The sequence below is a fragment of the Cucurbita pepo genome, chromosome 16 (genome assembly GCF_057944985.1).
Source record: "Cucurbita pepo subsp. pepo isolate OVF chromosome 16, ASM5794498v1, whole genome shotgun sequence".
In the NCBI taxonomy this organism is placed as follows: domain Eukaryota; kingdom Viridiplantae; phylum Streptophyta; class Magnoliopsida; order Cucurbitales; family Cucurbitaceae; genus Cucurbita; species Cucurbita pepo.
The window spans coordinates 13,317,279-13,337,335 of NC_141813.1; the positions used below are offsets into that span (position 1 = coordinate 13,317,279).

Below are 20,057 nucleotides of genomic sequence, written 5' to 3' on the forward strand. Positions count from 1 at the left end.
TTAAAGAATGTTCAGCACGGGACTTTACGCATTATCTTAATGTTTGTCTTTGTCATAGAGGTCTTCTCCTTTTTCTGGTTGGATTTCCTGTTTGCAAGAAATGGGTAAAAAAATGATGACAATTGTAAGAGAGAAATCTGCAATGATTGGGCAAACAAAGGCTAACACTACAAGACCGACCACCACCGACGACCCGTATAAGAATCGAGACTAGAAAACCCCCTAAGAATCGAGACTAGAAAACTCCACGAGAAAAAATTTAAGATTATCCGCCTGCAAAAGCATTAAAACGCTCCAAAAGTCATTCTAAACAGACTCTAACACCGACATGGTAGCCTCTATGAGATAGAAGTACAAGCATAAACTAAGAGAACGTGCCATGGGAGTGTCCAATGCAGAGGCATGTTAACTTTATTATTTTCAACAGAATACAAAGATTCAAAGCAAGAAGAGATTCACTCACTTCTGCTTTCTACTGAGCTACAGATATTGTATCAATGTACAGAAAAGATATACATAAATTATACAAACAATACAGATGAGCTACTGGGCGTGTTTGTTGAAGCCCAACATATTGAAACTCTCTATATTACATCTTAAAGCTGCTGCTGCTTTAATCTCCCCTTTGTTTACCTACCCAACCTGAGAAAGAGATAGCAGAAAACATGAAGATGATACCCAACCTGAGAAAGAGATAGCAGAAACATGAAGATGATACCACTTGCAACACCCTTGGATGCCTACCAGCCTAGAATCAATGCTTTTCAGGAAGAGATTGTTATACATACCAAAATTTGGGGGCAAGGAAGTGTCAGTTGATGGTAAATAATGTAGATACAACTAGGTACGATCAGGCAGGCGGCAGCAGACGGCGACATGTCGGGCATTCCATCTTTATATCCATCCATCTTTGTAAGCAACCAGAATGGAAGAAATGATCACATGGAGTAATCTATATGAAATGAGGAACTGAGTTAGAATTGTTCGTGAAAACCGTGGCAAAAAATCGTGGAGGCATACCATGCAGTCGTTAGGGCGTGAAACGTCTATGGTGGTCATACAAATGACACAATCTGTAGCATGATTCCCATTTTGATCTAACCTCCGGTAGTAGCTATATTTCTCGGGTAGAATCTGCGACAAGTTATGCAAATCAATGATAAAAACAACCATACGAAACATACATGTCGTGTCCAGCACTCGAGTATCTTGGATTAAGCCAGGGGATATGATGAGATGTACTTATTTATGTAGCAATCGTAGAAGAGAGAAAACGTTCGTCGATCCTAACCTGACGGGGGATGAACCAGCGGGATCCAAAATAGTGCTGAAGAAGAAGAATGGCTACTTGGAGAAAAGTAAAGACACCCAAACAAATGCACCAAGTTTTATCAGGCTGAATACGCATGAAATTGTGGGGGCAGCCAAAGACGTATAATGGAATAGCAAGTCGAGTTATAGTTATTCCTAAGATATAATATATATGCAAAGGTTTTCTCGAGTCGCGAATAACGTTCGTGACTATTTGAGGTATCCAAAAGGAGTACATGAGGAGAAGAATCGGTCTCAGGAAATGATGCAACTCGTACATAAGGAAAATGCCTCCCAAAAGAATGCCATCTGCAGATGTTCATTAAAGTTTGGTTGAGATCTAAGAACTTAATCAGAACCAGCAATCAAAACCATATTACATTCAATATGCAGATTAAAGTTTTTTTTGGTCGAGATACGATACTCACAGAAACGGCTATATAGAACCGACAGTTCGCGTCTCATGGTTTCCCAACCTTCGCCATTGTTCATTGGCCTACTGGCTTTCCATATTGCAAGAAGATATCTCATCTCGAAAATCGAGAACACAACGAACTTGAAAAATGCAGCAGTTGCAAAAGCATTAAATAAGGATTCTGAAGAAAGTCAGCAGAACGGTCAAGTTAATAAGATTTACAGGGAAAAAAATCGACGAAAATTAATCGAACATGTTAAAATACACATAAATAAAGAAGGTCAACTCAAACTACGACAATAAATGATCCGAAGCACAACGGGTTGCCACATACAAAAGAATGATGATCTCTACCCTTCTAATACACACAAATAAAGATCTTCAAAATGTGATGTAACCCTCAACTGTTACAAGTCCACCGCTAGCAGATATTGTCCTCTTTGGGCTTTCACTTCCGGACTTCCCCTCAAGGTTTTAAAATGCGTCCACTAGGGAGAGGTTTCCACACCTTTATAAGAAATGCTTCGTTCCCCTCTCCAACCAATGTATGATCCCACAATCCACCCCTCTTGGGGACTAGTGTCCTCATTGGCACACCGTCCAGTGTTTGGCTTTGATACCATTTGTAATAGCCCAAGCTCATAGTCATTGGCACACCGTCTAGTGTTTGGCTTTGATACCATTTGTAATAGCCCAAGCTCATAGTTAGTAAATATTGTCCGCTTTAGCCCATTACGTATCGCCGTGAGGCTCACAGTTTTAAAACGCGTCTACTAAGAAGAGGTTTCACATCCTTATAAGAAATGCTTCATTCCCCTCTCCAACCGATGTGAGACACAGACTATATATCAAAAATGGCATTATAAATTAAATGCAAATCTTTTTTACTCCGTCAGTAGGGTGGACACATTACTGAGAAAATCTTCAGACAAGCCCGGAGCCCTTGTAAATGCTCGACAGAAAATTACAAGCCCGGAGCCCGGAGCTTGGAGCCCTTATGGCTGCTTTGGACTCCTAGCAGTTTGGATTGTATCCAAATGGAAGTCGTAGAAACTCGAGAGGCCAACCAGAAACAACGGTGATATCGCTTCAACACTAATTTATAAAGATTACCCATAATATACACAATGATTTCAATTTTGCACTTAACATTCTAAAAGTTTCCATTCGACCTCCAAATTTTTAATTTGTTTAAAACAACCTTTTGGTAGCAATTTCCGTTAAAATGGCTGACGATCATTGCCTTTTCGATCGCGGGGTCTCGCCCTTTTTGTAGTTTCATGCTATCAAATTTTGTTGCTTCTTCTCCCAAAGAACAAAAATGATAATAGCTTTTATAGGGTTCAGCATAATGATACTTCTAAACTGTAGCAGAGCCAGGTAAGGTAGATAATCTGAAGATTGAGACACCCCCACCCCTCTCCTCCTTCTCCTTGCAGCCAATCAAACCAAGTACTAGGCTTTCAACGTTCTCAAAGTTAAAAACTTCCTTAAAAAATATGGTCTTTACCATGAATTCTAGAGGATTGATTACAATTTTACACGTTATAACACCTCAACCCCACCGCTAGCACATATTGTCCTCTTTGGACTTTCCCTTCCGAGCTTCCTCTCAAGGGAGAAGTTTCTACACCCTTATAAGGAATGTTTCGTTCCCCTCTCCAACTGATGTGGGATCTCACACACGTAATATGAACAAGTTTGGAATGTATATAACGCACAAGTAACAAAAAGAAGCTGGAAATCGTAATTTAATATAAACTTACCGACTAATATTCCTGCTGTCAGATGCAGAAGACATAGATAAGCATCCATAATAGCCTGTTGCCCGATCATTAGTATCGAAACTTTGGCAGCACCCTGCGAGATATAGATGGATAAGTTAAAGCCAGATGAGTTGAGTTAAAAGAAAGTGATAGAGGTATAGTATCAGTATCAGAATCCATGGGAGCTCCACAAAATGTATTTTTGTAAGTAAAAGTCCTTACAGATTGAGTGTTGCTATGTTCCATTTGCCGAATTAAGAGAAGTACTTGAAGGAAAGAGATCTAACAAAATTTTGTTAAGTAATCCAACTGAGTGTTCAAATAAACATTTCATTAAAGAAATACTCGATAAATCGATGTAAGAAAAAAGTCCAACAAACACGAAACGGATACAAAAGTGACCATCAAGGTATAATTCACTGCTTTGTTGTAGTAGATCTCGATGTTGACAGAAGTGCCATTTAATACCAAGGGCGAAAAGCAATCTCCATCGTCGTCTACCGCAGGACTCTCCATTAGTCCTTCAATATGGTAATGGTCATGTTCTCCATTTACTGCAAGGTACGAATGTCGGATTACAAGAGAAGAATCTACAACAAAAATCCTCGTTAATCTCGTGCTCAGTGAACATCCATTCAAGTTCTTGTAACGACCCAGATCCACCGCTAGCAGATATTGTCCTCTTTGGGCTTTCCCTTTCGGGCTTCCCCTCAAGGCTTTAAAACGCGTCTGCTAGGGGAAGGTTTCCACACCCTTATAAAGGGTGGTTTGTTCTCCTCCCCAACCAATATGGGACATCACAGTTCTAATTTAGCTTCCAAGATCCTCCATAGGCTTTATTTTGATTAAATTCTCAGTAGTAATAAAACGAGTAATCAAGCACTTAAGCTCCGTTAATGGTAACGTCCAAGCAATCCACTGGCTTCTTGAATACATGAGAAAACGCTAAAACATTGCCACAGAAAGTTGTGTTTTTTGTCTGCAAATTCTTATACACTGGGAAAACACGAGTATAGCTACGCCCACACGACATTGCTTTTTGGAAAGAACATGATTGGGATAAGACAACATATAAGAAAGCAACAAATCTACGCAGGGACATCATAAGTACCATTTTGTGCAGAAGAGGAATGTGATATTTGAGCTGCTATTTCGATATTGCAATGCTTCTCCATTTCATACATTGGTGCTGCAATAAGAAAAGATAAAATCAGTACCGACTTGATCGAAAGCGGGTTGAAGTCTAAGTGAGAAAAAATTACAGTGGCTTCTTCTCCACATATTCTCCTGTGGAGATTCTTGGAACACCTGGGAGGAGAAAACTCCAAGCTGTTCAGAAGGCATTTAGAAGCTTCATCAGTAAGAATAATTCACATGATGAGATCAAATGTATTATTTCAAGAATAACAACATTTATCCTTGAAGAAGGAAGTCTTGCCAGATGATACGGATTCGATAAGATACTGTCAACTTCTTGTTTATATTCTCCTCCCTTTCCGCTGTAAATAGAAAACGAGACGGATTGTGGTAAAAATTCAAAGGATAAGGGTTGAATGGCTTTCATAGTTCAATCAACATGATAAAACAAAAACCACCACTGTAATAAACTACGAACGACAGTAAAACGACGAGGAACTGAAAGAAAATGAAATGGCGTATCGCAAATTTCCCTCACAACGTCGTAAAAAGTGCATACAGAAAATATGAAGATGGAAATTTACCTGTTAGCTACCATTCGAAGCTGTCTAAAAGGCCAAATATATACACCCTCAATCTTAATTTGAACTCCACCAACATCATGTTCATTACCAATTACATCATGGAAAATGACAACTCCCTGTCATCAGCAAATGAAAAGACAAAAAACAAGCCTCAGATTTAAAAAGTGATGCAATAAAATAAAGGTCAAAAGAATAAAGAAATCGACATATATTACTATCATCTAAACTCTTGAGGCACGAGCACACGTGAGATGGCTACAGAAAAGAAGGAGAGGAAAACACGTCTCGCCTATCATCTAAACTCTTTGGTCCGTTACGTATCGTCATCAGCTTCACAGTTTTAAAACACGTCTGCTAGGCAGAGGTTTCCACACTCTTATAAGAAATGCTTCGTTCTCCTCTCCAACCAATGTGGGATCTCACAATCCACCCCCTTGGAGCACCAACGTCCTCACTGGCACACCGCTTGGTGTCTAACTCTGATACTATTTGTAACAGCCCAAGCCCATTGCTAACAAATATTGTCCGCTTTGGCCCGTTACATGTCGCTGTCAGCCTCACGATTTTAAAACGCGTTTTCTAGAGAGAGGTTTCCACACCCTTATAAGAAATGCTTCGTTCTCCTCTCCAACCAACGTGGGATCTCACAATCCACCCCCTTGGGGCACCAACGTCCTCACTGGCACACTACTTGGTGTTTGGCTCTGATACCATTTGTAACAATCCAAGCCCACCGCTAACAAATATTGTCCGCTTTGGCTTGTTACATATCGCTGTCAGCCTCACGATTTTAAAACGCATTTTCTAGAGAGAGGTTTCCACACCCTTATAAGGAATGCTTCGTTCTCCTCTCCAACCAATGTGAGATCTCACACTAACATCCATCCAAGTGTAAAGTCCGAATTTAGAAAGTTCAATATCAAAACAATGAAATAGATTCATCTCGCGTGGAAGAGATTTTCAGGGAGAAACGAGGGAAAACGAGAGCATAGAAATTCTTATGTACCAAAGCAAGAACTTTTGCAATAATTTGCCAATCTTAACAACTACCACACACACACACACAAAATATCATTTGAGTACATAAGTTCATAATCACAACTATCTTTACATCCACACAAGACACAGTTGAATGGTCTAATCTTTTCATTAACACTGAATATCCTCACCTGAACATAATGTACACCAGATATTTTGGTTGGTGTACTAATTAATTCAATGATTGAATTGCCATTGGAATTTCTGAAATCTGGAAACCTGGAAGAGTTATTTGTGGAGTCTTGAAAACTCCAACTACCTGCAATTTACATTTCCATGCAAGAACTTAGCTCTTATTATAGTACAAACCATGAGGCTGAAGTTTAAAACTTAATAACAAGAAGAGCATCAGACCATGATGGATAAGTACAAACCTCTATATGTTCCTGTAATGTTCCATTCAGAAAATGGACCCAAATCATTCTTGTCTTTTCTTACTAACAACCACTGCAAACAAAAAATATATTATCACCATAACATATTAACAAAGTTGACCAATATTTTTTATGGTTAAAGAGTCGCAATCTGATCATAAAAAGGATGCAATTATCAGTACCAAATTGTAAAGAATTTTGCCTGGCATGTCAACTTGGGGAATTGGCAGAAATAAAAATGTGAACTCCTAAACCACCACCCTTTGTAACTCATACAATTATATAATCTATAGACGTATCTACGACATGAAACTAGACCTCTTGAAAAGGAAAAGTTTTGTAACGGCTTTCCCTTTTGAGCTTCCCCTCAAGGTTTTTAAAACACATCTTTTAGGGAGAGGTTTCAACACCCTTATAAAGAATGCTTCGTTCCTCTCTCCAATCGATGTGGGATCTCAAAATCCACCCCCCTTCAAGGCCCAACGTCCTCGCTAGCATACCAACGTGTCCACCCTTTTTTGGGGCTTAGCGTCTTCGTTGGCACACCGCCCAGTGTCTGGCTCGGATACCATTTGTAATGGTAGATATTGTACTCTTTGGGGTTTCCCTTTCAATCTTTCCCTTTCGAGCTTCCCCTCAAGATTTTTAAAACGCGTATTTTAGGGAGAGGTTTCAACATCCTTATAAAGAATGTTCGCTTCTCTCTCCAATCCTAGCAATAGAGGTTAAAAAGAGAAACAACAATTTATCACAACTTGAGGAATCACATCAGCTGATTATTGAAAGCCAGAGGCTAAAAACTGACTTCTACAACTGTTAAGCTAAGTCTTTGAAATAGACAATGCGTTTCCAAATTGCGTATCAGAAAGTTTAGCACAACAGAAGCAAGTAGGCGGTCCCTTGATTTTGATGCAACATTACCCCTTACCCATTGCCACGTTCAAATATTGTTCGAGCACTGAATCTCACCTAGTTTCTAAATTCAGAAAACAATCTCTTTCATAACTCATACTTCAGCAGCCTATTGAGACATTTCAAAGAAATCGGGCACCATCTAAACCTCATGAAATCAAGTCAAATTGCAATCTACATGGGTACTAAAATTTTCAACACATGGAACTTAATCAAGAACATCAATGAACATCAATAAACTCAACTATTAAGCCCACAAAAAAGGGTGAAGAAGGCTACAAACCTCGTCGCCCCATGATCGAGCCCTCTCCCGCAATGGTCTGAGACCATCCACAGGCTGGGAAACCAAAATATGAACAACCCACAAAGCAAAAACAGTTCTAGAAAAATATCCAAATCCACCTCTCCGGAACGCCGAACAACCAAAACCTTCTCGGCCCACCATATCAAGAAAAGATGCCTAATGATTAACCATAAATCTCAATGTTCCAATCGGCGACAGATACCCAAGAGAAATAAAGCAAAACCCATTCAAGCACAGAGCTTAAACGATGAATTCGGTTGCTTCAATTGGAGTCAAACACAAGAACTACCAAGAAGCACGACACCCACAGTCGGATACAGATGGTGATAGCTGAACGACTAATTAACCTTCTGAAGCAAGAGAAAAATGGAAGCCCTCGATTCACCGGATGCTGCTGATCCAATTTTACTCGTAAACAATTGCAAATAGTTCATTCCAGCCCTGTACAAAAGTTAGAACGCCTCGCAATTTGCATAAAAAAATGCAATATCGTATAATTTATTCCTTCGTTGTTTTGTGTATTGGGGCCAAGGAGCTCGCGTGCGTGTTTCTCCTGGCGCGAAGCTGGGTGGATTAGAGGCCGCTAATGGTTGACTAATCAAATAATCTTCGCTTCTTCGGTTGTCAAAAACCTTTTCTTTCTTAATTTAAATGAAAAAAGGTTAAGTTTAATGTAAGTGACTATTTTTCATTGTAAGCCTAAGCCAAGCCAAGCTCAAATAAAATAAAATTAAAAAAAAAAAAAAAATCGTATTTTTATCCCAAAATTATTCGACCCTCCAAATCTTTATTTCCATTAATAAGCTTCCAGTTCTTGTTGTCCAAGTTAATCGCGAGCAAGCCGTCGAGGTCGCCGCGCCGTCTGAGTTCTGTCGTCGTCGAGCTGGCTGCGTGCGGTTGAAGCGCTACCCAATTCTTGAGGTTTAAGGGGTGAGTTGAGAAATTAATGCGGATTAGGGCTGTGTTTAAAAGTGGTTTTTGATCTCTTTTACCCCTTAAAATTTGTCTTCATTTTGACAATTGCCCTGACTCGAATCACAGAGCGGGATGATCATGGAAGGAGGAGGAGGAGGAGCAAAGGGAACGGTGGCGGCGCTGTCCTCTTTATTTCCGGCTCAGGATGCGCACAAAGCAGCGATGCGCGTCCAAGATGCGATTTCTGAGAAGCAGAGGGAGCTTGAGCATCTCCGAGGTTTCATCTCTGATAATGCTAACCTGATCAACCTTGTCCAGAAATTACCTGAAGAGCTGCACCATGAAGTTATGGTACTTTTGCTTCTTCCTTTGAGTTGGGTGTTGAGTGTTTTCAGCGTTGTTTTTTGATAGCAAAAGAAAATTTATTCGTGGGTTCGCTGTGATTGTTGTTTTGAAGGTTCCATTTGGGAAGGCGGCTTTCTTCCCCGGGCGTTTGGTTCATACTAACGAGTTTCTGGTAATGTATTGTACTCTCTTATAACTTCTGGGAAACTTATTCTCTGTATGATTGATAAAGAAGGGACAAGGGTATTATATGTTAGGACTCCACCCAACCATCCTCCCCTCGAACAAAGTACATTATAGAGCTTCCCCTGAGGCCTATGGAGCCCTCGAACAACCTCCCCTTGATCGACTCAACTTCTTCTCTAGAGTCTTCAAACAAAATATACCATTTATTCGACATTTGAGTCACTTTTGACTACACCTTCGAAGGTCCCAACTTCCTTGTTCAACATTTGAGGATTCTATTGACATGGCTAAGTTAAGGGTATGATATTGTCCACTTTGAGCATAAGCTCTCGTGGCTTTGTTTTGGGCTTCCCCAAAAGGCCTCGTACTAATAAAGATGTATTTCTTACTTATGAACGCATGATCCTTCCCAAAATTAGTCAAATGTGGGACTCCCTCCCAACAATACTCAACATTATATGCCCATGGATTCATTAAATAGATGTTCATATTGGTTTTCAAGCACATGAGAGTAGTTCCTATCGTTCTTCTTCTGTTCTATTAAATAGATGTTCACTCTTAACTACTCTCAAAGTTCATTGTTGAATCCCCTTGTACTGCTTTTAACTCTGGTGCAAAATTAAGGGAAAAAGAGAACATTAATGGGTTTAACTAGATCATTGTTTATGCTTTTGATCAAATGTTTGTGGCCGAGTTCTGGAAAGAATATGCTGTGAGGTTTACTTTTCAAGACATCGAGTTGAGATCGAGACGTAAATTCAAGTGCAGGTTCTTCTGGGAGAAGGTTATTATGCTGAGAGAACATCGAAACAAACGGTCGAGATCTTGAAAAGGAGAGGTAAAGCTTTGGATTCTCAAGTTGATTCTCTGAAGGCCATGATGGATGATCTTAAGGCTGAGGCCTCATTTTTTGATGCTACGGCGTCCGAAGCTGCGGTAAGCTTAGCAATTTATCGGTGAACTATATACCATAACGTGAAGTTGATAAAAATTTGAGGTTTACCTAGAAGCTAGTACATGTATTTTTGTTGTATTTACCAGATTATCCTACGACGCCGATGTTGATGTTCTTTATATTGCTACCAGGAGGGTCTTGTCGAGATAACTGAGGAGTATGTGGAGGAAGACAATAGTGAGCAGGAATCTGGAACAGGTCGGTTCTTATCCTCATCTCCATCCTATTGTTAAGAAACATGTTAGGATTGACAATTTGGCATTGTAAGACACGTGAGGCCTTGTCTATCGTATTACATATATGAATAAATGTAACAGCTCAAGCCTACCGCTAGCAGATATTATCCGCTTTAGCCCATTACATATCGTTGTCTACCTCACGGTTTTAAAACGTGTCTGCTAGGGAGAGGTTTCCACCCCCTTATAAGGAATGTTTCGTTCCTCTCTTCAACTGATGTGGGATCTCACAATCCACCCTCCTTGGGGGCTAGCATCCTCGCTGGCACACCGTTCGGTGTTTGGCTTGTAACCGCCCAAGCCCATTGCTAGCAAATATTGTCCACTTTAGCCCGTTACGTTTCGTTGTCAGCCTCAAGGTTTTAAAACGCGTTTGCTAGGGAGAGGTTTCCACACTCTTACCAGGAATGTTTCGTTCCCCTCTCCAACCGATATAGGATCTCACAATAAATGTACTTGGGTTTTGGAGTTGCCAAGCATGCATCATAATCACAGTCCGATGTTTATACGAACTACTTGTAAACACAGGTAAAACAGATGAATTACGATGATGTTATGTTTGTTTTCAGGAGTAAACAAGCAAGATGCTCCCAGTGTTTCTGGAGTTGATGAGGCAAGGATTACAGAAGAAGATGAAGAATATGCCCGTATAATGTCCAGATTGGATGAACTCGAGAAGGAGGAAGAACTTGCTGCTGCAAACGACAACCAAAACGATGAAGAAGGTGAGGAAGAGAAAGAAACTTCAAATCAATCCATGGAGAAGCTTCATGATGCTAAGCACAGCTATTCAAAGGTAGTGTCAGAATTAAAACCTTGACTTAGAGATGGTTATCGACAAACTAGACGGATTGGTGATGTATCATTAACCATTTCTGATGATTGATCTCTTCGAAACTTTCTCAGGCAAGCACATCTCCGTGTCGGAGGGACGAAGATATCGGTAGTAAAGAGCTACTGGATAAGTATCAGCAGCAACAACAAGAGGCTTCTACCAATCCATCAGATGTGACCAACCTCTTATTTGCTTTACTGTTTATTACTGTCTGTGTTCTTTGTTAAAACAGCATTCATTATTAAATCATGTATATTTGTTATGCAGTGTTCAAATTTTTCAGAACAGTCTTCATCCAAAGGTTCGTTACATGGCAACAATTCTTCGACTCAGACTCGGGGAATGAGAAACACTAATTCTGCTGCAAAGTCTGTAACATTTGCTGAAGTAAAAGAAAAGAATCAAACATTGCCTGCATCTACCAGTGAGGTACTTTCAAGCTTGTGTATTGTATAGATTCTTTAGCTGCCCTGTTCGTCTAAAGCTATGGATTTGTCCATAATTTTGAGGTTAGTTATAAGATTCGGCCTCGTTAATCCGTGTCGTGTCGTCTCTGTTGGGTGTAGGCTTTCACGGGATCCATCGTCGAGCGCCCTCCTATTATGCCGAAAATTTCTAAACAAGAAACAGAAACTCCATTGCAGGTGGGTTTGCTTAGTTTACATCATTTTTATTGCAATCATTGTACTAGTGTTCATTCATTGATGCTAAAGCAAACTGTTGATTTGGGCAGCCTTCTGGTTCTCAACCTTCAAAACCAGTATCCAGGTTCAAGATGCAAAGAAGATAGCGAGCTGCACGCCGCAATGTCGTACTTAAAAAAGTTGAAAATTTTGGTAGCAATTGATTTTGTTTGGTAGTTTGGATGAAATTTTGTTCGAGTTCTGTATGGCCTTGGTGTCTGATTCTCCAACGATATTAACTGAAGGAATTAGTATGGCCTTAGATTGCAACAGGAAGAAAGAACACTATGATTAACATACTAAATTCATGGTTTTGGAAACGTTTGGAGGGTAACTCGGTCGTGTGGTTCTTCTTCTCCTTTCTCTTCTTAATAATAGTCTCTTCAACTACTTTCTCCCTTTACATTGAGTTTGCAGATAGTAACCATTTTCATGGGATGATTGGCCGCCCTCTCGAGGTTGTAGCTGCCGGTGGTGGTTGTTGCCGGTGCTCATCGGTGGAGAGATTTGGGAGGGGTACTTCGAGGGTATTTTGGTAATTTCATACCCATTATGAAAATTGATATTATTTAATATGAATGTTGATGATCAATGATATATTTGATATACGAAGGATATAAGTGATACATTAGCTTGCCATTACAAATTTTCAAAAATATATTACGGTGGGAATTTATTTATTTATTCTTTTGTTCTCTATTTTGGCTGTGGGAGGCGATGGAGGTAGAGATGACGGATAAGTCACCCTGTCAATTATACTTTTAACATGTATATAAATTTGACGTAAAAATAAATAGAAATGTCGTTGTATCGTAAAAATGTTAAATAAGTTACAAACCTATATGTGAAACAAAATTATAAGTTTGGCTGCTAACGAGCACTAATGCAAATGGAAAACACAAAAATGAAAACAATATAGGGACAATTCTTCTAAGGAAACTATGCTATCCAATCTGTCTGTTGATAAAATGGTCAAATTCTTCACTAGACTAAACATATTCCAAGTTTTTTATGGTGGTTTGATTAAGGGGGTTCTTGGAACAAACTAGGCTAGAAAATGGAGTTTGTGATTTCGATAATTACCAAACCATGCATGAATGGAGCAAACATGCATCCAAATAGCGAGTTTCGTAGACAATCTAGGTTGTACTGATGCTTGTGCTGATGAAGGTAAAAAAGGATTACAGAAAAATACAATTTTAGAGCGTTTAGGAATTGGGTTAACCTAGCAGCTAGCACAAACAAACGAGAAAATAAACGGCAAAGTCGCCAACTGAAAAGGATAGGAATAACTACACAAACTCGCTAACCGAGCAAAGTATGTCATTTAACATTCCTATTTCAACAACATTGCTATTAGTTGTTTCAGCTGCAGTATCTTTCCTCTTCCCGACTGCAATAAATTCAAGGTAAACAAATACCATAATAAAATGTTGTTGAACAAATACCACATAATAAAACATGACATTGCACGAGAAAATTTTAACAAAAAAAGATCGGCCGCAGCCAAAAATCCCGAAGGACAGATCTGCAACATTTCTTAATTATATGCATGAAATATCATTTAGCACCCACTATATGAACAGCCCACGTCTTTACATAGTTAACAAGCAGTGATTATAGAAATAAGAGTAACCTGGTAAGTTTAACACATTTTTCCCCCAAAATACTTGTTTCCTTAAACGTACTTCTAAATTCACTCTTTGCGATGCATATCTTCCCTCCCCCCAGTATGATTAAGTGCCAATGATTTACCATTCCAGAATGGAGTCAAAAAATTTCTTAAGAACAAAAAATGGAAGCATACCTCGTGGATGGCTTCAATTCTCCTTTGTGCATCCGCAAGTTGCTTGTCAACTTCTTCTTCCACTTGCAAGAGATTATTACGGTGTGATGCTTCTGTGAATTCATAATACCGTTAGAAGTGCCTAGAACCTTCAAATTTTATATATAATTATCCAATGAAATTGCTCTCTATTCACGTAAACTTTTCTTCTCATTTATATTGCATATTTTTCTGTTTCTCCTTGCATCCTCATGGAATCTAATCGCAACAATTAAATTTTGTATTGAAAATTTAAAGTGAAGACTATAATAAAATAATCTCAAATAATTCTAAAAAACTAAAAACTGGTTGCCTTTATCGTCTCACTCTAATTATTAATTTTTAAACTTTAACCACCGCTCAACAACAAACTCACTTAAAAACTAATTAGCCTTCATTTAAAAACGTAAGGTATACCCTTCTTGCGCAGGGTCGTGCACCTAAGGGTCGGAGTGAACGCCTCACCTCTCTTTTAAATCCCCATAACCAAGAAAGTGTTAGAGACCCAAATCATAGGTTGTGAGTAGTGGTGTAAAACAAACAGGTTAAGCGTGTGCAATGCAATTCATTTAACTGAGAAAATTTAAAGCAACACGACAGAACATACTTTTCTTTTCCATAGTTCCCTTGAACTCTATCTGTTGCGCTTCCAATTCTTGTAGTGAGTTCCTACAATCCTGTAGGTGCTGATTAACCTCCTCCTTGAACTTTTTGTTAATGCGCGTCAATTGCTGTTGTTGTTCTGTAAACATAGATAGAGCTTAATAACCACTGGTTAATCTACCAAAAAATATGAAATTACAACTTTGATGCCCAAGCATATACGGAGCAAAGTAAAGATGAACCCATGCAAAAGATGGCAAAATTACTCCACACAAATCATGAAATTGATCTCCAGAAGAATTTTAAACATCATAAATAGCATAGTGTAAGCCAGCCATTGGCCAAATCTGCTCGGCCAATAAATGTACCAAAGAGCTTATAGAAAAATTTAGGCCAAACATGCTGAATATACAGGATTCATGTCTCATATCAGTTACCGTCTTATCTCTTAGGGACTTTTAGAGATACACATAACCCGTGAGGGCATTAGTTTGTATAGCTGGAAAGTTCATTTGTGAGCAAGAGAAGGAAGTTCGTGATTTATGAATTCAGATTACATGAACAATTTAAAAAGTAGAGCTCTCAAGCAAGGTGGAAACGAACATATCTCACAAGTAATATTTAGTCCAGGTGATGAACATTCACCCCAATAAATAAAAAGAAGAGGCTTGCAAACACAGTTAAATAAAACTATTTCATAAAGTTAGCTGTACCAATTGAGAAAGAGATTGACATATGAATTAAAAACCCATCATATAATTATGCTACCTTCAAATTTTGTTTCTAGAACTTTTCGTCTTGATTTACCAAAGCTCAACAGCTTTACCCTGAAATACCGTCGCAAATCAATTTAGAAATTTTTATCTCGTAAACAAAAACCAGAAATATGAATTGATAAACTTACGTGTCCATTTGGATTTGAGACTCAACATTCTGCAACTGCAAATGAATACTCTCGGCAACTGACAACAGAATCTCTGAAGATTTTTCAATAGATATTGACGATATTTTATTTTTCATCTTCTCAAGCTCTGAGAGAAACAGTTTGACGGCCCTAAATAGAAAATAAAGGAGAAAACTTAAGACTTGCAGTTGATACATTTTGTGTGCTGATTCTTAGCACACACCCCGCCCTCCCCCCCCCCCCCCCCCCCCCCCCAAAAAAAAAATGAAGAAGAAGAAGATGCTTGCATTCTGTTAGGAGGGAGGGGAGAAATTACCTCGCAAGCCCATCCTCTTCGTTCGGTACTGAAGTTTCCTCGGCCCAACTACTTTCTCCAGGCCCTGACCATTCAGACAATTTAGATGATTATCAGTTTTCTTTTGTTCTAATGTCTACATTTCTAGACAAAAATCTTTAAGCATAAATATGCCGGCACAATGCTGAGACGATTAAACAGGTTTGACACCCAAAAATCACGTATATTTCAAGTTAAGCTATTTTCTTTAAAAGAGTAAGAACATACCATTCAAATCAAATTCATGGTTTTCTACACTACGGGCCCTCTTTGCTGGACGAAGCATAGACTTGAACTTCTTTATGTTTGCGATTTCTGGAGAGAGTGTATCTCTTTGACTTGAAGCTACACCAACACATTGAAGTTTCATATGAATGAAAAGGAATGGAGATAAAATGGAAAAACAAGCATCAGTTCCTGAACATACAAAGTTCTCAGCTCGTAGAGAAGAATAATTGTGACACAAACTGAACCTATTAACAGAGACGGGTTGTCTACACATTAGAATGTTGTTTTAATAATATAAATACAAGTTCAGTTCAGATTCATTTGTTGATATAGATTCTATCAGGGATATGAGGTATATGCATGGTGGCCTATGAAAGATGTGGGTGTATGAAAGTCAGGTATCTAAAGAAGTTGAGAAAAACAAAAAAAAATTGTTACTTATGGCAGACTTAATGAACATCAAACTAAGAAAATAAACTGATAGTTTCAAATCTCGTATATCTCCCAATCTTTTCATGGACCCAGAAGAGACAAACAACTTAAGATCTTATATACAGTTCTGGAACTTGGAAGTCTTTCCTAATGAAAGGTATGTTCCTTCAACTTTCCACTGGTAACAACCACAAAATTTATCAAATGACTGGTATCTATATGAGTAAATCTAAATGAGAATAGGAAAATCCATGAAAACAAAGCATCGGTAAGTAATTTTCATCAAGCAGGAGATAGTGTAGTGTAGATGAATTTCAATATAGAACAATGTAATAATGACGTTGAAAGTAAGGTGTATTTTAATTTCAAATTATGAATAAGAAGCAGGCAAACCTTCTGCAGAGCTTTCATAGCTGGTGTCCTCGGATGATGAATCAGATAACCCATAATCTGCTACTTTTTTTGTTACACCAGTTGCCGCATTCTCGAGTGGAGATTGCTCAATCTCTTTTTCATCTTCCTGAAGGTCAATAAGGAAAGACAAAATATGGAGACTTGACAATGAAGCTCAAAGACTGCTGCAAACATGACACTTGCAGGAAGATGATAGTTGATGATAAACCCTACACCTAGTAAACTTGCAAGAAGATGATAGTTGATGATAAACCCTACACCCACTAAACAAGGATACTGAAAGGTGTGGTGTTACATTTGATCTGTCACGATCCTCTTCTGAAGTCCGCAATTTCCTGAAGGTACAAATATTTCTCGTAGAAAGTATTTCCTCTGCTGAGCCAGGACTTGAAGATTCACAAACTATTTTATCTGCTTTTGGAGTTGAACTAGGCGAACTGCACACAGGCGTCTTCATTCTAAAAGTTGGACTTTCTATATGACTCTGTGGGTCTACATCCTTTTCCAGGAATGGATTGTCAATGTCTCCTTGTGGACCATAATCTGCTAGACTATGAATATTCTCTCGCAACAGTGTCCTGTCCATAAGTGGAAATTGATTGAATTCCTTCCGTACAACTTTTTCATCAATAACAGGGTTAGCCGGAGAGCTATGAAAACCCTGAACTTCTCTAAAAGAAGAGGGTTTATCTTGAGGTGCCAGTTCTTCAATCCCGGTTGGATTAGGAAAAGTTGTCGTCTTGTCTTCCTTTTGAAGAAAAGAAATTTTTCGTGGCTGAAATTTGAAACTCCTTTCACCCCTTTTCTTTCTTGTAGACATTGATGAAGCCCTACTGGTAGCAGCATGAGTGCCTTCAGGCCTTCCTTCAAAGACAAAAACATTTTCCTCCTGATGTTTCCCTTTGTTGCATGAAGGGATCTTAGATTTTCTTGACTGCACAAAAATGCGAGATCTTTTCCGTGCTATTGAACGTACTATTGGCCTCTTCAAAGTCTGACTGGGATCTTCAGAATCAGTTTCAATCGTATCCGAATTCTGTTTAAATTTGACAGCTCTATCATGCTCCTGCACAAAGATTTCTTCAGTTATTAAATGATTGGCATCTTGCTTATGGTTCTTACAATCCGAGTTTTGATCCTTAGGTACAGAAACAGTTCCAAGTATTTCCCAAAGCTTCATTTTCAGAGTTTCAGTTCTATTTTCTGATTTATTTGCTCGATCCTCAATAATCGTTTTATCTGACCGGACCTCTGCCATGGTTGCAAATGCAAACTCATGCAACTTCTCGTTGGTTCTATCCCTCTCTTCGTCCAATTGACAGTTGACCTCATCAAATTTCGTCTCCTTGCTACTTCCAGACTTGAACACTGAGCTTTGGTTTGCAAACAAACGTACAGAATACGTTCCTGGTGGCTCCATTAGTCCATGACCCGTATTCTGCCTCCCGCAAGTCGTTGGAAAATGGAACGCCTGTTCTGCTCCACTTACAGTCTCCATAACGGGTGCATTTTGTAAAAGGGGTCGAGTAGAAACCCATGGTGATCTCACTTGTTGAGGAGCTTCTGATAGTTTTGATTTGACATCAGTACCAAAGGTACCTGTGCCTTTATCCTTCCGATTCCTTTGCGTGGAACTTTCTAAACGGGAAAAATCAACTTCTGCATTTGACACCATGGATTTTCGTTCTTTTGTCCCTCTAGAACTCCCATTGGCTGGTGACTCTACCATAACACCAATTGAAATCTTTCTCGATTGGCTTGATGGATGACAATTGCTACCTAAACTCCGACAATCACTCAATGGATCCTGAAATGAAGGTATGACAACACAAGAGGAAATTAGATCGCAGTCGGCAATAATTGATCCCTATTAAGTCTTAATGTCTTTTTATTCATCTAAGTGAATTCAAAATTGACGAAGTTAAAAGTTGCCCAAAACTAAAAGCATAAGCAATGTTGTTTAGATTCGGATAACTATTTGATTAACATTTCTCACAAAAGTGATGTAACACAAGTGCATGGCTTATTAATATCCCACACCAGTAAAACCTAATATTTCAAGAACAGAAATGCTGAAGCTTCCCTTTAATCCATAAGAAGAAAAAAAATATCCCATGGGTAAAACGAAAATGAAATAGTTATCTAAAATAACAAGACAACCCAATGTTAATTCTAGAATCAATACCCGAGACGATTTGAAAAGAACAAGTTGGTAACATGAATGGGCGAAATTTTGTAATCTATGAGGAACATGAAACTTGAGTCTGCAAAAGAATTGAATAAAGAATATAGCTAAGGATTTCACCGCTTACATCTCGTAAACTCGGCTGCCTGCCAACCTTCGCTTCCGTCATTTTTTTTCTGGGACAATATAAGACAGCAATAGCAGACACAATATGTAGAACATCAGTGACATGGTGAATGTTCAACAAAGGAAATAAGCAGCATATATCAGATATGAACGTTAAAATTAGGTTTTCAAGGAAGGATAGACAGTTCAAGATTTACAACCTTCGTACGTTGCAAGATTTATTCGTCTTCCAAACTAATAGCCACAACCATCAGTTGTTTTGGAGATATTCGAAGATTTTCAGTGTCACGAGACGAAATGGTGCCAATGTCGTAGTCACGCGGAGTAGGGTCGATGAGGATGGTAGCAATAGATTTCACAGCAAACGACTGGTTTCTCGGGGAAAAACAAGGCTCCGAAATAGAACGGTTTACAATCAACAAACACAGTAAAATTTGTTGTAGCTATAATCAATACCCTACATCGAACAATGCTTCAACATTTACAAGGAAGTTACAAAATACAAAATAAAAGCGCTACAAACCAATATATTCCTTCACGAACACGTTAAGATCAATCACCAAGGGGCGCAACATGGAGATCATGAATTTTACAAATCGACGAATATAAAATGATGGATGGAATAGTGTTTTCGAAATCTTGACGGCACAATCTGAATGCTAAATGGAAGGTCGATCATCGGAACCTCCTGCTTCAGAATCGAATTTAATAGCATAGGGAGGGAGGGTCTTACGATTTTTGGAGTGAATAAAAAGACCACTCAAGAGAATAGACAGTTGCTTATAGCTTGATCGACGCCGACTGCCTGCTCTCTGGAATCGTCGAGTTATTGTGACGAGAAATGAGGATGATAGTTCACCGCATTCCGTCAGGACGGCCGAGACATTGCAGTGCAGAGAACAATATGGTAGAGGCGGGAAAGGTGAGCACGACGCGCGAGTTTGGAAGATAGTATTTGAAAAAACCCCGCGATCGGTCGGACCGGAACTCGAATCGGTTTTCTTTTTATT

The 20,057-nt window shown here is 38.9% G+C and overlaps 3 protein-coding genes across 7 annotated transcripts; 1 reads left to right on the plus strand and 2 right to left on the minus strand.

Annotated features, from left to right (window-relative positions):
- Window positions 1-386: 386 nt before the first annotated feature.
- LOC111777255 (transmembrane E3 ubiquitin-protein ligase FLY2) lies at window positions 387-8,305 on the minus strand. 3 transcript variants are annotated; one of them, XM_087118565.1, is made up of 15 exons: window positions 7,821-8,305; window positions 6,626-6,698; window positions 6,383-6,510; window positions 5,214-5,329; window positions 4,904-4,991; window positions 4,755-4,821; window positions 4,604-4,681; window positions 3,886-4,082; window positions 3,715-3,774; window positions 3,493-3,586; window positions 1,740-1,907; window positions 1,292-1,620; window positions 1,021-1,134; window positions 789-952; window positions 387-642 (listed from the first exon to the last, which is right to left on the minus strand). In XM_087118565.1, the coding sequence occupies exons 1-14, from the start codon at window positions 7,980-7,982 to the stop codon at window positions 851-853; spliced, it is 1,776 nt and encodes a 591-aa protein (XP_086974691.1). In that variant the 5' UTR covers window positions 7,983-8,305; the 3' UTR covers window positions 387-642; window positions 789-850. The 3 variants fall into 3 exon arrangements, with proteins under 3 accessions (XP_086974691.1, XP_023512545.2, XP_023512547.2); XM_023656777.2 differs by having other exon boundaries at window positions 3,886-4,046; window positions 7,821-8,303; XM_023656779.2 differs by having other exon boundaries at window positions 3,886-4,046; window positions 4,931-4,991; window positions 7,821-8,302.
- A 317-nt stretch (window positions 8,306-8,622) lies between these two features.
- LOC111777256 (Prefoldin chaperone subunit family protein) lies at window positions 8,623-12,693 on the plus strand. 2 transcript variants are annotated; one of them, XR_015412139.1, is made up of 11 exons: window positions 8,623-8,771; window positions 8,883-9,107; window positions 9,214-9,273; window positions 10,056-10,223; window positions 10,374-10,440; window positions 11,048-11,274; window positions 11,385-11,486; window positions 11,581-11,742; window positions 11,880-11,957; window positions 12,047-12,326; window positions 12,414-12,693. XR_015412139.1 is itself a non-coding variant. In XM_023656780.2 (10 exons), exons 2-10 carry the CDS (start codon window positions 8,889-8,891, stop codon window positions 12,101-12,103), a joined length of 1,140 nt encoding a protein of 379 aa, XP_023512548.2. In that variant the 5' UTR covers window positions 8,623-8,771; window positions 8,883-8,888; the 3' UTR covers window positions 12,104-12,399. The 2 variants fall into 2 exon arrangements, 1 of the variants encoding a protein (XP_023512548.2); XM_023656780.2 differs by lacking the exon at window positions 12,414-12,693 and having other exon boundaries at window positions 12,047-12,399.
- A 349-nt stretch (window positions 12,694-13,042) lies between these two features.
- On the minus strand, window positions 13,043-19,959 carry ASY3 (asynaptic protein). 2 transcript variants are annotated; one of them, XM_023656324.2, is made up of 11 exons: window positions 19,248-19,959; window positions 19,049-19,097; window positions 17,014-18,543; window positions 16,716-16,842; window positions 15,891-16,007; window positions 15,645-15,708; window positions 15,329-15,478; window positions 15,193-15,251; window positions 14,429-14,563; window positions 13,804-13,895; window positions 13,043-13,389 (listed from the first exon to the last, which is right to left on the minus strand). In XM_023656324.2, exons 2-11 carry the CDS (start codon window positions 19,088-19,090, stop codon window positions 13,333-13,335), a joined length of 2,373 nt encoding a protein of 790 aa, XP_023512092.2. In that variant the 5' UTR covers window positions 19,091-19,097; window positions 19,248-19,959; the 3' UTR covers window positions 13,043-13,332. The 2 variants fall into 2 exon arrangements, with proteins under 2 accessions (XP_023512092.2, XP_086974482.1); XM_087118356.1 differs by having other exon boundaries at window positions 19,042-19,097.
- Window positions 19,960-20,057: the final 98 nt, after the last annotated feature.

What these genes read in the sequence shown, in the direction of transcription:
- LOC111777255 (XM_087118565.1), bottom strand. Translation starts at nt 7,982, where the DNA reads ATGGTGGGCCGAGAAGGTTTTGGTTGTTCGGCGTTCCGGAGAGGTGGA. An exon ending in GACAGCAGGAATATTAGTCG is followed by an intron (nt 1,908 to 3,492) that starts GTAAGTTTATAT and finishes GACTTTCTTCAG; the next exon opens with AATCCTTATTTAATGCTTTT. An exon ending in GGTTCTATATAGCCGTTTCT is followed by an intron (nt 1,621 to 1,739) that starts GTGAGTATCGTA and finishes GAACATCTGCAG; the next exon opens with ATGGCATTCTTTTGGGAGGC.
- LOC111777256 (XM_023656780.2), top strand. Translation starts at nt 8,889, where the DNA reads ATGATCATGGAAGGAGGAGGAGGAGGAGCAAAGGGAACGGTGGCGGCG. An exon ending in CTTCTACCAATCCATCAGAT is followed by an intron (nt 11,487 to 11,580) that starts GTGACCAACCTC and finishes TTTGTTATGCAG; the next exon opens with TGTTCAAATTTTTCAGAACA. An exon ending in AAACAGAAACTCCATTGCAG is followed by an intron (nt 11,958 to 12,046) that starts GTGGGTTTGCTT and finishes TGATTTGGGCAG; the next exon opens with CCTTCTGGTTCTCAACCTTC.
- ASY3 (XM_023656324.2), bottom strand. Translation starts at nt 19,090, where the DNA reads ATGACGGAAGCGAAGGTTGGCAGGCAGCCGAGTTTACGAGAT. An exon ending in GAAGAGGATGGGCTTGCGAG is followed by an intron (nt 15,479 to 15,644) that starts GTAATTTCTCCC and finishes TTTTCTATTTAG; the next exon opens with GGCCGTCAAACTGTTTCTCT. An exon ending in TCTAGAAACAAAATTTGAAG is followed by an intron (nt 14,564 to 15,192) that starts GTAGCATAATTA and finishes CTATGTTTACAG; the next exon opens with AACAACAACAGCAATTGACG.